At 46.0% G+C, this 13154-nt stretch overlaps 1 protein-coding gene across 5 annotated transcripts in view; it reads right to left on the reverse strand.

The window, feature by feature from the left end:
- Positions 1 to 288: 288 nt before the first annotated feature.
- Positions 289 to 13154, reverse strand: part of Ap2b1 (adaptor related protein complex 2 subunit beta 1) — a 105437-nt gene continuing 92571 nt past the window's right edge. For all 5 annotated transcript variants that reach the window (XM_032912741.1, XM_032912740.1, XM_032912739.1 and 2 more), the window contains 2 exons: positions 6970 to 7124; positions 289 to 2749 (listed from right to left, as the gene is read on the reverse strand). In XM_032912741.1, the coding sequence (XP_032768632.1) occupies positions 2675 to 2749; positions 6970 to 7124 (230 nt within the window). In that variant the 3' untranslated portion in view covers positions 289 to 2674. The remainder of the gene's footprint in view (positions 2750 to 6969; positions 7125 to 13154) is intronic.

Here is a 13154-nt window from a genome sequence, read left to right on the forward strand (position 1 = left end):
GGCAGAAACTGACAACCCAGGGGAAGCCACTGCCATTCTGCCTAGCCCTGGGAACCGCTGCCCGAGTGACTCTCCCTCCCATGCACACCTTCCTGAAGTTATGGAACTTGAGACTTGAACATGTGGCTTCTTGATATACTTTTTCCTCAATTCTAATTTCAACTGGCTGAACCCCTTGGGAGGGCTAGGGCTATTTAAAAAGAAAAGAACAGTTACTATGGTCCTTTCTCTAGCCAGCTATACACTGTCCTGGGTATGAGTCCTGAGAACAAAGTATATTCCGCAAACTTTATTTTGTGTAAATGAGTTTATTGGTGAATACACAAGGTAAAGGCTCCCCAACCCCCACCTCCCCAACAACAGACCCCGACAGAACAGGAAACTATGCATTCCTGGGACAGCTTTTACTCTCCGCACCTGGTCCCAGCGTCCCAAGCTTCACAATAGGGACCAGGCTGGGAACAAACACGTGGGGAATCTGACCAGAAAGAGCTCTGGTGGGTTTGCTTCCCTGCCCTCTGTACTTCAGCTTTCAACAGTGACACACTTCAGCCAAGGAGAGCAGATACAGGATAAACTGACCCCAGTTCTCCCAATCTGGTCAAGCTCGAAACTGGCCTGAAGGGGAAGCTTCAGCAACAGAGTCTCTTCAGGAGAGCTCCTTGCCTCCTCCTAACTCCCTTGGGGTAAAAACGAGAGGGAGTCAGACAGCATGGATGGGCTCAGGCCAGCAGAGAACCACAGCTGGTATCTATCACTGGTGGAGGGGCTGATAGAGGCCTTAGTTTCTGGGGTGGACATGTTCTGGTATAAAATTTTCTTTCTGCTTGCCCTGACACATGTACTTTTGGGAATTTGCTTTGAGATGAGAACACTGTGTCTGTAGTGGGAATCCCTTACACCACTTACATCCAACTGACTCCAGGAATCGGCACCGACAAGGGAACTTGGTCAACTTGCTTTCCACCCAATATACCACCTGCCTCCCACACAACCCTGCAGTATTTCCTACTCCCCACATGGTGAGTGAGTGAGTGAGTGAGTGAGAGAGGGATGTATTTCTTTTTTGCCAGCCAGCAATCCTCTTAAAGACTTTGGGAGGAAATAGGATCACTCCAGACACACTTTTAAAAGAAGCTGGTTTGTACCCTGATTTTTCCAGTTTCTCCTCGGGATCCAGTGGGTCAGGTCTGAGTCCTACATGAGGTCTTTGGACCCTGGCATGCTTCTGCCTTGAGCAGAGGACTCTAAATGGACCCTGAATACCAGGTGCCAGGCTGTGCAACAAGTGTCACACCTCAAGCAGTGTGAACAGAGAGCAGGGTGACAGTATGAGGCTTTCTTCGATGGCTCATACCAATTCCTTAGGGAGAGGACTTCCCATCCCAGTCCTCTGTGAGATGACAAGAACTACACAGCCTCCTGGAATGATCTTCCTGTGCTTTGGAGCTTGAGTACCATGGATGGAGGGCAGATCAGTGAGCTGAGGGACAGTGAGAATTGGCAACACCTCTACATACTTCTATACTCACTGCTCACTGGCTCCAGGACAGCCTGGCGAATGTCAGCTCCGCTTTCACTCTTGTTACCTGGATGCAAACTCATGTAACTGAGACGCCAGCTGCCACCTGACGCCAGGGAATGGGTGGAGCACCAAACTCAGTATGGAGTGTGCAAAGAGCCACAGGCAGGCACAGGAAAGGCAGAGGCTTTGAGGAAAGAACAATGAGCCGGCCACACAGGGAAGCTGATGGAGGTCAGGGAACCAGTCTCAGCTCTGCTACTCAAGAGCCAAGAGGCCACCGAGGCAGCACACTTCTTCCCTATCACCTTTCTTTGTAGAAAAACAGGGTTGGGGAAGTCACTAAAGTCCGTCTTAACTCTCAAACACTGACTTTAAATCTGAACTAGCCCTGAAAAACAGGGAAGAGGCTAGGGGAGGGCGCTGTGTTCTTACTCAAGTCTACCCAGCCTCCTCAGGGTGACTCCTGGGCTAGCGCTGTGACACGAGCACAGCTCTGCCATCTCTCAGCACTGTGCTCACATGTCCAGTGTCCCTGCACTCAGAAACATCAATGTGGTTGTCAAATGAGAGAGCATGGGCATAAGAGAGCTGGAAGGCGTGGCCAAGGTGAAAATGTAAAAGACCAGGAGCGGGGTCGCCCCTCCTTGCCCCAGAAGGGGCCAGGGCCATATGTCTCCAATAAGACTGTGTCTGAGGAGGGTCAGTCACCCTTTCTACTCAGCGTTCTACCTCAATATCTCATCTGTACAAAAATATAAAACAATAAGGTGCAGTGTATGTTTCAGTGACACTCTTCCTCACTCTAATTAACTTGTTGCCTTTTTCTGCTTGTGAAATGAGCTTTCGATTACAAAATATCAAACTACACTCAAAAGAGGGTGTAGAAAAGGCTAGCCATTGGCACAGCACAGAGGAACTCACAACTAAGGACAGAGAGCAGCGGCAGGTGGCAGAGGTGGGCGATGGTGGAAGGAGATGTCACGGGAAGCTAACCTACCAATGGGGTGAGTGCTAATATCAGCACAAGATGACTGGCCACTACCGGGGTGGGTACCGCAGGGTTTGGGTTCAGGCTCTACACAACAATACAATGTCTTCCAGTTAAGAGTTCGTGGCTTGTACTGATTACAGGCTGACTGGACCCATTTATTAGTTTTTCAAAATGCTGTCGTAGACCTGATAGATGTACTGAGAGACTTCAGGGGCTCTACACTTCAGCGACAGCTGTGAAGAGAAGGAGAAAGGAGATTAGCATGGACGTGGCATTGGCTCCAGAGGCATCTAAGCATTCACATCAAGACACTTTCTGCCACTCTGAGACACTCTATGATTGGAACAGCCAAAGAGCTCACATTACTATAAACCATGGATTTCAGAACTCCAACTTTGTTGGTATCGAGCTGTTCTATACAGCCTGTGTGGCTTTCCCAAGCATGAAAATGATCCATGCTAAAATATCAACGTCTCTGACCCCAGGGGAACCAGTGTTCTAACTAAACATCAATATAAAAAGTTTCTTATGGTAAAGGACAAAAAAATAACTGACTCCCAGCACTTGGGAGGCAGAAATGGGAGAACTGCTGAGTCTGAGGTTAGCTTTGACTACACAGTGAGTTCTAGGCCAGCCTGGGCTAGAGTGAGACACTGTCTTATAAACAAGAAAACACAGAGCTGGGGAGTGGCTCAGCAGGTAAAGTAGCTGCTGTATAAACTTGAGCACACAATTTGGATTCTTAGCACCCATGTGAAAAGCTGCACACATTTTTATGTGATATATCACCACTGACATCAACCATATAGCAACACTGCCCATCAAGCCCCACCAAGAATGCAGCAACAACAGAAAGATGTATGGGTAAATGGAAGGTGGATATAGCTTAAAAGTGTTCCTCAGGGACAAAAACTTCACTGTCTTTTTTTCTTTTGGAGACAAGATCTTACTATTTTGCCCTGACTGCTCTGGAACTCTATAGAGACCAGGCTGGCTTCAAACTCAGAGATCTGCCTGCCTCTACTACCTGAGTGCTGTAAAGGATTAATGTCAGCAGGCCAGGCTCCAGCCTAGTCTCTTGTATTCTTTTATTTATACTTTAGTGTTCTCCTAGGCCATTGATTGTTATCATCATCATCATCATCATCATCATCATCATCATCATCATCATCATCATCATCATCATCATTAAAAATTGGATATAAGATTTACTAGTGGACATGACTGGTAAGGTAGATGGAGTCGTCCAGAGTATAGGACTTGCCACTTACCCTGAGGACTACAAAAGGATGACCTTGACCGTCAGCCATCTTGTCTTCAAATTCATGTGCATTAAATGTGAAGACATCCCAGTCCTCAGAGATGTGCATCTTCTGGAGGCCAGGGAAACTGAACATAGCCCTGAGCAGGGCATCAAACTTACTCTGCAGCTTAGTGCATGTGAACATGATTACCTAGGCAGTAAGAACCCTGGCCATTTTACCTAGAAACCTCTCAAGGAACCCTCCTATATCTGTCTGGACCTGTCAGCTCCAACACAGGACAACAGCTTGCTGATGTGGTGATATGAAAAGGGTTTCACTTGAATATGAACACCACCTTTACCAAAACTGTTTACAATGTCTGTGTTGGCATAAATACATAAAGCCTCTAGGGCTTTAAAGTGTGCTTGCTCACATTCATTTGACCCCATGTGACCATTAAATGGAGTTGATTCCTCTTCAGCTTTTTTCCCTGGGTATAAGATGTAGCTCTTGGCAGAGGGATGATTTGACAGAAAAGAGGCTTTGGGTAAGGCTGCTTGTGGTGGTTTAAATGAAAATGGCCCCCTAGGCTCACAGGGAGCAGCATGCTTGGAGGTAGAGCCTTGCTGCAGTAGGTGTGGCCTTGTTGGAGGAAGTGTGCCACAGGGGGCTGGGCAGGGGTTGAGGTGTCTCTGTAAGATTTGCTGTGGTCATGGTGTCTCCTCACAGTAATAGAACATCAACTAAGACACAGTGAGCACACATACATATGAACATACATGCACATCTCACACAGACACGTGAGAAAGAGACTATGTGATGACTTATTTTCTGTAACATTCTCAAAATGATGTAATCGTCGTGGACAACCATTGAGTGCTTGCCAGGGCTGGGTCCACATTCCAACACCTAGGAGGCAGAGGCAGCTCAATCTGAGTTTGAGACCAGCCTGGACTATATAATGAATTCCAGGCCATAGGGCTACCTGGTAAAACCCTGCCTCAAAAACAAACAAACAAACAAACAAACAAACACCCGACTCCAGCAAAACAAAAAACAAAACCAAAAAAACCACCCCAAACCAAGCCATAAATGATCCCTCGCACACAGAAAAACAGGTCATTCTGCCACTCCCTAAGAGAGTATGTAATGTACAGTCTCATTCATGTCCACAGCTACATTAGTTATTTTCTAGTCTTGAAAGTAGATGTGTAAGACATTAACATTATGAAATACTGGGTTAAAAGAAAAGTCCCACTAAAAGTCTTGTGAGTACTTCCAAAATAAAATATTTGTATAGTTTATCTAAGAGAATGAACAGTCCATCTCAAACAATGTGCATCAGGACCCATCAACAACATCTGAACCTTAAATATCACTTGCCTATTAACCTCCCTCCCCCCAAATTCTACATGAGTTTGAACAATGTCATTAATCATTTTTCCCCACTTTTAATATTTTTAATAGGGGTTGAACTTATGGTGTGGCCTAGCTGACAGGAGTTCTGCCATTGAGTGACATTCCCCAGCCCAAGTTTTAGTTTTTCTTTGAGACTGAATCTCTGAGTTGCCTACTCTGGCCTTAAACTTTCGATCTTTCTGCCTAAGTTGGAATCACAGATCTGTCACTAGGTAGTCTCATTCATCATCCTTTAAAAAAAAAAGAAATTGCATTTATTTCATTTATTTGTGTATGTGCCACAGTACTTGTGATGGTTAGGGGACAGTTGGAGGGGGCATTCTCTCCTTTATCAGTTTATCAGGCTTGGTAACTTTGTCTACTGTGCCATCCCACTGGCCTCTCTCAATCTTTTTAACCACAATCCCTTGGTCTAGGACCTTCCTCAGAACTAGTCATTATTGAATCTTCTTCCCCTGCCAATTCTTTCTAAACAGTCTAACATGAGAGTAAGGTATTTCCTTATCTCAAGGCTTCTTGGGAGATCACACTTTATATCAGCACCAGAGCTTAGGGCCTCGAGGACCAGTGTTCACTGCCGAGCAAAGTGGTAGTTTCTCCTGGGCAAAGCCATCCAGTAACTTTTACTTCTGCTCAATGGGATTCTAGAGGAGGTTTCTCTCTTTCTTTCTTTCTTTCTTTCTTTCTTTCTTTCTTTCTTTCTTTCTTTCTTTCTTTCTTTCTTCCTCTCTCTCTCTCTCTCTCTCTCTCTCTCTCTCTCTCTTTCTTTCTTTCTTTCTTCTTTTTCTTTTTTTCGGAGCTGGGGACCAAACCCAGGGCCTTGCGCTTGCTAGGCAAGTGCTCTACCACTGAGCTAAATTCCCAACCCCCTGGAGGAGGTTTCTTAAGCTACAGGAGAAACCTACAGGCTGGAGACTTCTCTCCCTGCTAAAGAAACCATGGTTAAGAACGACTAATTAGGGGGCTGGGGAATTTGGCTCAGTGGTGAGCGCTACCTAGGAAGCGCAAACCCTGGGTTCGGTCCCCAGCTCAAAAAAAGAACAAAAAAAAAAAAAAAAAAAAAAAAAAGAATGACTAATTAGTTACGTGTTCAAATCTAGGTCTAGACATCTTTAAGGCCAAGAACTCTGAAAGTAGACAAGGTCCAATGTAAGCAAGCTAGGAGATGGCTTTTGTTTTGTTTTTTTGTGGAGTGCACTGGGCCCTCCGCTCTATCCTTTCTATCCCAGCATGTTGGGACAGCTCTCTCACTGAACTGGTGAGGCTGGCTGTTCAGCAAGCACCCTTACCATCTCTCTCCAGCCCCAGAACACAGGGGTTTTGTTTGTTTGTTTGTTTTTGGCTTTTTTTAAGGCAGGGTCTCACGAAGAAGTCCTGGCTAGCTTCAAATTTATAGCGATCCACCTTTCTTTTTCTAGAATTGCAGGTATGACCTGGTGCCCAGCTAGAGACATTCCTCTTAACGGCCTATTCTCACACCACACTGATGCCGAGCAGGAGGTATCTCTAGGTGTCAGGGAAGTGATGGGTTTGTAGAACTCCTTACTGTCAGAGGCAGACGGTCTACCCTGGTCTGCCCCAGCACCATGCCTAATAAGTCAGAAGACCACAGTGAGAAGAGGAGGCACTTCATGAATGCGACTTGGACTCCCTGACAGAGTGCATGCTTGTTTTTGGGTTTCTCAGGTGGGAAGTACTTCCTCAGGTCTCTGCAGCACACTATGGAATAAATGTACAGGTTCTTACCTCTGTACTCTAACCCCTCTCACACACTCTGGCAAAGGCCTTACCGTATAATTGGGGTTTCCTGGCTGGATCCGCAGCTCTGCCAAAATCCAAATGCCATTAGTGAGCTTCAGGGACTGGTACAGCATGTCCTGCCCTTCCACATTCCTCTTGGCGATAGTGTAAACATTGTTGTTTTGCAACTTGCTGGAAACTGTGTCTAGAAATAGAGATCCAAGACTTTCAGTTTAAGTCTCCAGTGAACACATTCCCTTCTCTGCCATTCTTGTAAGCTGGCACATATCCTTGAGTTCCCTGATGAATTCTAGCACACACAGATGTCCAGAGGTTCTTCTGATACAGAGAGGCAAAATGAAGGGCCTGCCTGTTGTGTTATCAGACAGAAAACAGTAAGGTGAACTAACACTGGTTTGAGAGTTACCTGGGGAGGGTATGTAACAGGTACGTTAAGCCTCAGGGTTTGCTAAGAACAAACTAAGCTCTCGTGCTAATTACTCTCCCCACTGCTGTAGCATCGTTCTCTGGCCAAAGGGACGCAAGGGAGGGCTATTCTGACTCACAGTCTCAGGGTACAGCCCATCCTGGTGGGAGTCACAGCAGCAGGAGGGAGGGGCTGTTCAACACTGCCTCTAGTCAGCCCAAGACAAATGCTAGTGTTAACGTGTTTCCCCTGTTCCTTCAGGTCAGGACTCCACCTCAAGGCAGGAAGCCACTCAGAGTTAAGGTGGGTCTTCCCACTTCAACGAATGAACCCAGGAAATCCCACACAGGGACGCCCAGAGGTTAACCTAGTTTAGATAACCTCACAGGTGTGTTAGAGCCCTATCTTCTGGGTTCTAGACTCTATCAAACTGACAACAGTAAGCATCACAATGGTAGACAGGTACAAATACGCTGACGGGAGCAGAGAGATGGGTGTATGGGTGTGTGGAGTCTCCATACCGACTCTAGTGTTGATGTCCATTTCTGGGATACTGCTCCCCAACCAGGAGAGCTATCCTGAGGGTCAGATGTACACTTCCCAGGTCACTACTACTGCACTGTAAGCCATGTGGGCCTCAGTTTCACAGCTTTAGAAAGGACAGAGCTGCACAAGTCTTTTCAAGTCAGATTTATTAAACTGGATATTTAATTTCTTTTAAAGCAGGCAAACGAATTCTTTAGATGCTAGAGAAAACGATATTTTCAAACATACAAGGAAACAAAGTGCTTTAATGAAAGACACAGAGGCCCGAAGCTGTGTGAAATGACTGCTGCTATGTCCTCAAATCCCAGCTGCCATGTGAGTGATGCTGCTGCACTCCGCAGCTTAGGGGAGGATCAGGCTGCTGTTCTTGTGACTACAGCATTGAAGAGACATGAAGCTTTAGAATGAATTAACGGTCATTTCTCTCCCTGAGATGGTGCAGTGTCAGAGACAGATAAACTTTTAAGAACGGAGACGACGCTTGCCTAGCAAGTGCAAGGCTCTGGGTTTGGTCCCTAGCTCCAAAAAAAAGGAAAAAAGAAAAAAAAAATAAAAGAATGGAGATGATATACTAGGTGTGTTAGTATCTTTAATCCCAGTACTCAGCGGGCAGGGGCAGGGGCAGGGGCAGGGGCAGGGGCAGGGGCAGGGGCAGGGGCCGGGGCAGGGGCAGCGGCAGGGGCAGTGGCAGGGACAGGGGCAGGGGCAGGGGCAGGGGCAGGGGCAGGGGCAGGGGCAGGGGCAGGGGCAGGGCAGGCAGAGGCAGGAAGATCTCTGAGTTTGAGGCAGGCCTGGTCTACAGAATGAGTTCCAGGACAGCCAGGGATACAGAGAGAAACCCTGTCCAAAACAAGGACTAAAGATGATGATGATAAACACAGCTTCTTTGTTAGGTCCTTAACTGGGAAAACTCTCTCACAAAAGTACAGTCTGGTGTGGTCTCTAGGATAGGAAGCATGAGGGCCTTCACCTCACCAATGGTGACGTCTCTGCACAGGCAACCTTGGGTGCCTGTTAGCAGCATCTAGAAATGCGTACTTGAATCTCGTGTTGACCTGGCGCTTGACAGAGATGCCACTCAAGCCACAGGGCTAAGCGTCTGCTGAATGAAAGCTGGTGTTAGAGGCACTCATATCCTCCACACCCAAACCAGGCCGTGCTGGGGATGGCAGTACTAAGGTCTCATTCTTTAAGTATTTGTAATCATGGTTAGTCATTACTTAATTTTTTTGCCTTTTAAAGTTTTCATTAATATCAAAGAAGAGTAGTTACAACTTTGGGGCTGGAGAGATGGCGTGGCAGTGAAGAACACTGGTTGCTCTGCCAGAGGACCTGGATTTGACTCCCAGCTCACAACTGTCTAGGGCAGTGGTTCTCAACCTTAATAATGCTATGACCTTTTAATACAGTTCCTCGTGTTGTAGTAACACCCCAACTATGAAACTCGAGATTCACTTGCCTCTGCCTCTGGAGTGCCGGGATTAAAGGCGTGAGCCAGCACTGCCCGGCCATTTATTTTGTTGTTACTTCATAACTGTAATTTTGCTACCCTTATGAATCGCAATATAAATGTGATATGCAGGATACCTGATATGTGACTCCTGTAAATGGTCATTCAACTCCCAAAGGGGTTGCAACTCACAGGTTGAGAACTGCTGGCCTCTAAGGGCATAAGGCGTGCATGTGGGCAGACTTATAAGCGGGCAAAACAGCATACCCGTAAAATAGAGAGAGGTGGTTTTATCCCACACCCAAAAAGTGCCTCTATTTAACATTGCTGGAGGAAGGAGCCTCAATAAACTCTGCAATCATCTCGTGGGGGTGGGGGAGGGGGCACAGCAGATACTTCTTTGCTGTCAGTCATCTCTTGGGGGGGCAGACAGCTCTTGCTGTCACTCTGGTTCCTACAGTGAAGTGCTCTTGCAACTTAATGGGTTGCTAAGCAACATTTCCAGCTGGAGTTTGGCTAATGCTTTTTGAAAGGGCTGTCTTTAACACACACAGAGTTGCTTTAAGTTGCAAAAGCTTTTCCTAACTTTCAAGGTGCTTGCCTATTTTCCAGAGCAGCAGAAATCATGCAGGGCATGTGTCTTTGTTGAATAGTCTTCTTGTTGCAAAGGCACACATGTGTTTTATCCATGTATTGAGGCCCAGATGCCTGCAGACTTATGATTTCACCATTTGTATAACAGATGATAGGGAAGGAACAGGGCTCTGCTTGTGCTGAATGGATGTACTGTGATTTCTAGCAGAAGGTTCAATAGAAGGAGGGTTCTATAACAAAGTATGTAAATTTTTATATTTTTATTTCATTTGTTTTAAGCCTATTATTTATCGCCACATCTGACCTATTTCTAAATTTGATTTTTGCAGTGTAACACACAGAAAGAACCCAGTGCCTTGAATGTGTCAGACAAGGGCCCGAGCCTTAAACATTTTATACTTTTAGGTTGGAGCTTGATGTTTTAAGGGCTGAAGACTACTTACTCTAAGTGTAGCAATCAGGGATGGTAAATCCTGGTGATGCAGACCCATAACCTCCACCCAGGAGGCTAAGACAAGAAAAGATGTAGTGAGAGCCAGACGTTAGGCAGCGTCCAGCCGCACTGGAACAGACTTCTTAAGAAAACATCATTGTTAGTTTGTTTTACATACTTGAGCTCTGGCAGACAGACAGTCTCTCGGAATTGTGAGATTCCGAGAATGTGTGATGTCAGATACTTCAGTGGCTACAAAAGATGCTAGCTCAGGGGTTAGACACTGAGACCTGTCCCAAAGTGGATAATGGTCAAATAGGATTGTATTTCAAGATGCGACTTCTTCTCACTCACTTTCTTCCTTCCACAAACCTGGCTCTGTGATCTGGGTATCTGGGTTCTTTTGGGGCACTGATTAGCAAGTTCAAAACTGCCAATCTAAAAAGGGCATTTCAGAAAAATGCTGCTGAAAACAGCTGAAGAAAATCACTTGGGGTAAAGAACTATAGTTAAGGGCCACTTAGGAAAGCTTACATTTATTAAGAGCACCAGAGCATGGGAAAGCCACAATAAAACTGAAGTCTAACTCACTCTCAGTTAGTGCCTATGCCTAAAGTGCTCTTTTATAACAGTGCCAAACAAGTAGGGATCTGTACCAGGTGTCTGAGATCTTGGGCATAGTAAACAATTAGACAAGAGGCTTGTAAAAGTGCTTGCCACAAGTACCTCATTGCAGATATGGATGGAAATGTATCTGCCTCTTAACGTGGTGTTTCACGATCCATAACAATCCCACACGCAGCTAAAAGGTACGATATTAAAGAGGTCCAGGCTTGGTGGCAGACCTTTAATCCTAGCACTCAGAAGGCAGACGTCTCTGTGAGTTAGAGACTAGCCTGGTCTATAGGAAAGCCAGGGCTACACAGTAAGACCCTGACTAAAAACAAAACAAAACAACAAAAATACCAAACAAAACAACAACAAAAATCCACCACTACCACCACCATCAAAATCCACCTGCAGAAGTTTGCTGCTGGGAAGCAGAGTCTTGCTGTGTTTATGACAATCAGCAGCAGCAGCAGCAGCACCCACACCATACACATCTTTATTACAGTAAGATTAAGGCTTGCACAGAGTTTTCCCCTCTCTAGAAAGCTCAGAGAACAACCAGAAAAGCTCACTGCTATGTTGGTGAGTCCTTTAAGGCTGTGACTTCCTGAAGCCCAGAGTGTTCCTTCCATCTGTCAAATGTCTTTGCTAGCACAGGGAGCTATTTTAAGTGTTGGTGCTATTGTGATTAGGGAAGATCAGCTGGAAAGGATGGTATTTTTAGATCTCAGCTAGACACAGGGTGTTGAATCAGAAGGCACCAAACCTGCAAAGGCTCCTGCTAATAGACTCAAGACTGGGAGGAGATGTAAAGGCCAAGGCACTCCATACCTCAGGGTGGAGACAAGGAAGAGTTAGAAGGGATTAGCCAAAGAAAGTGGTCTTGCGAAATTAGCAGTGATTTGGCATGGAAAATGACCTTGGTCATCTAGAAAAGACAAACTGGCTGTTTTTATGCTCCATGTGCTCCATTGCCAAGATGTGTGCCACCAGGAAACCAGTTCAATAGCATCTGGAGCACATGCGCAGGAGGAACTGGCGTGAGGCCAGGGTGGTTTTCAGAACCGAGTCAGCTGTGAGAACTACATCAGAGGAAGCGGCCTCCCTGGGAGGAAGGCCACATGCTTTGGCGCAGTATGAATTCCTTTCTAGTATTTTGGCAAGCCAGACTAAAGTCCTTGGTCAACCAAATTCCTTTTTTATCCTTTTCCCACAAGATCCCTGAAACCAAAACTGTGTCTGGCTATCTCCTACTCTCTGAGGAAAGGACGGGTGTTCCACTGGATGTTAGCTGTGAGCACTTGCGGTCTGTAGTTCTTACAAGCCAGGAAGTTCATTCAACACTGAGTCAGACAGGTTTTTCTAATGTGGGACTTATCAGAGCTTTCAGTGTGTGAATACACAGAGACATGCCATATGCTGCATTTTCTAACTTTAATTACTATAGGGAAACTTCCCCACCTTTCATTAATTAACAGGTATTCTCAGGTATGCACTGTTGGATCAACTGGCACAGGATGGTGGTTAGCCCAGGGCAAGTCTCCGGTACAATGGGGTACAAAGTTGACTCTCTCATGGGGCACACACTGGATTTGGCACCAGCACACGAACTCTACAGGTGAGGCTTTCCACTTCCAGAGCAATGGTCCGTTCTGTGGAAAGCTGTGCTCACCAAATGCAGTTCACCGTTAACTGACCAGTGAACTTCAGAGGAAGAGACAGATAGTATCACTGGCCAATTGAAACTCACGAGATGAAGACAATCAGCTCATTAATAGGAACAGAAACTGTAAGAGTCTCTCTCAAACCCCTTTCCAGGGGTGGAGAAGATGTGAGGTAACCCCACCACAGGCAAGCTCTGTCTAAAGTATTTATCCTTAAAGGATGCCAGGCTGTCTGTCTTTTATGCCTGAGGCTTCAAGCAAGCATTTAGCCTCCTGACTGTCTCGGCGGAGGCCCGACTGGATCAGTGAATTTAAGAGCCAGCACAGGAAGATAGATAACCATTGAGTTGGACCTCTTTTTTGCCCCCCTCCCCCAGTTGGATTTCAAAAGCCCTATATGCAAAGGTCTGTCTGAATACAGAAGAGAAACACAACACAGAGACCCAAAAAGTAAGATGAAGTACAGAAAGTTGCGGAGAGAGGACACGAGAACTCTTTTCTTCTCTGTACTG

Source organism: Rattus rattus, chromosome 9 (assembly GCF_011064425.1).
Source record: "Rattus rattus isolate New Zealand chromosome 9, Rrattus_CSIRO_v1, whole genome shotgun sequence".
Taxonomy (NCBI): domain Eukaryota; kingdom Metazoa; phylum Chordata; class Mammalia; order Rodentia; family Muridae; genus Rattus; species Rattus rattus.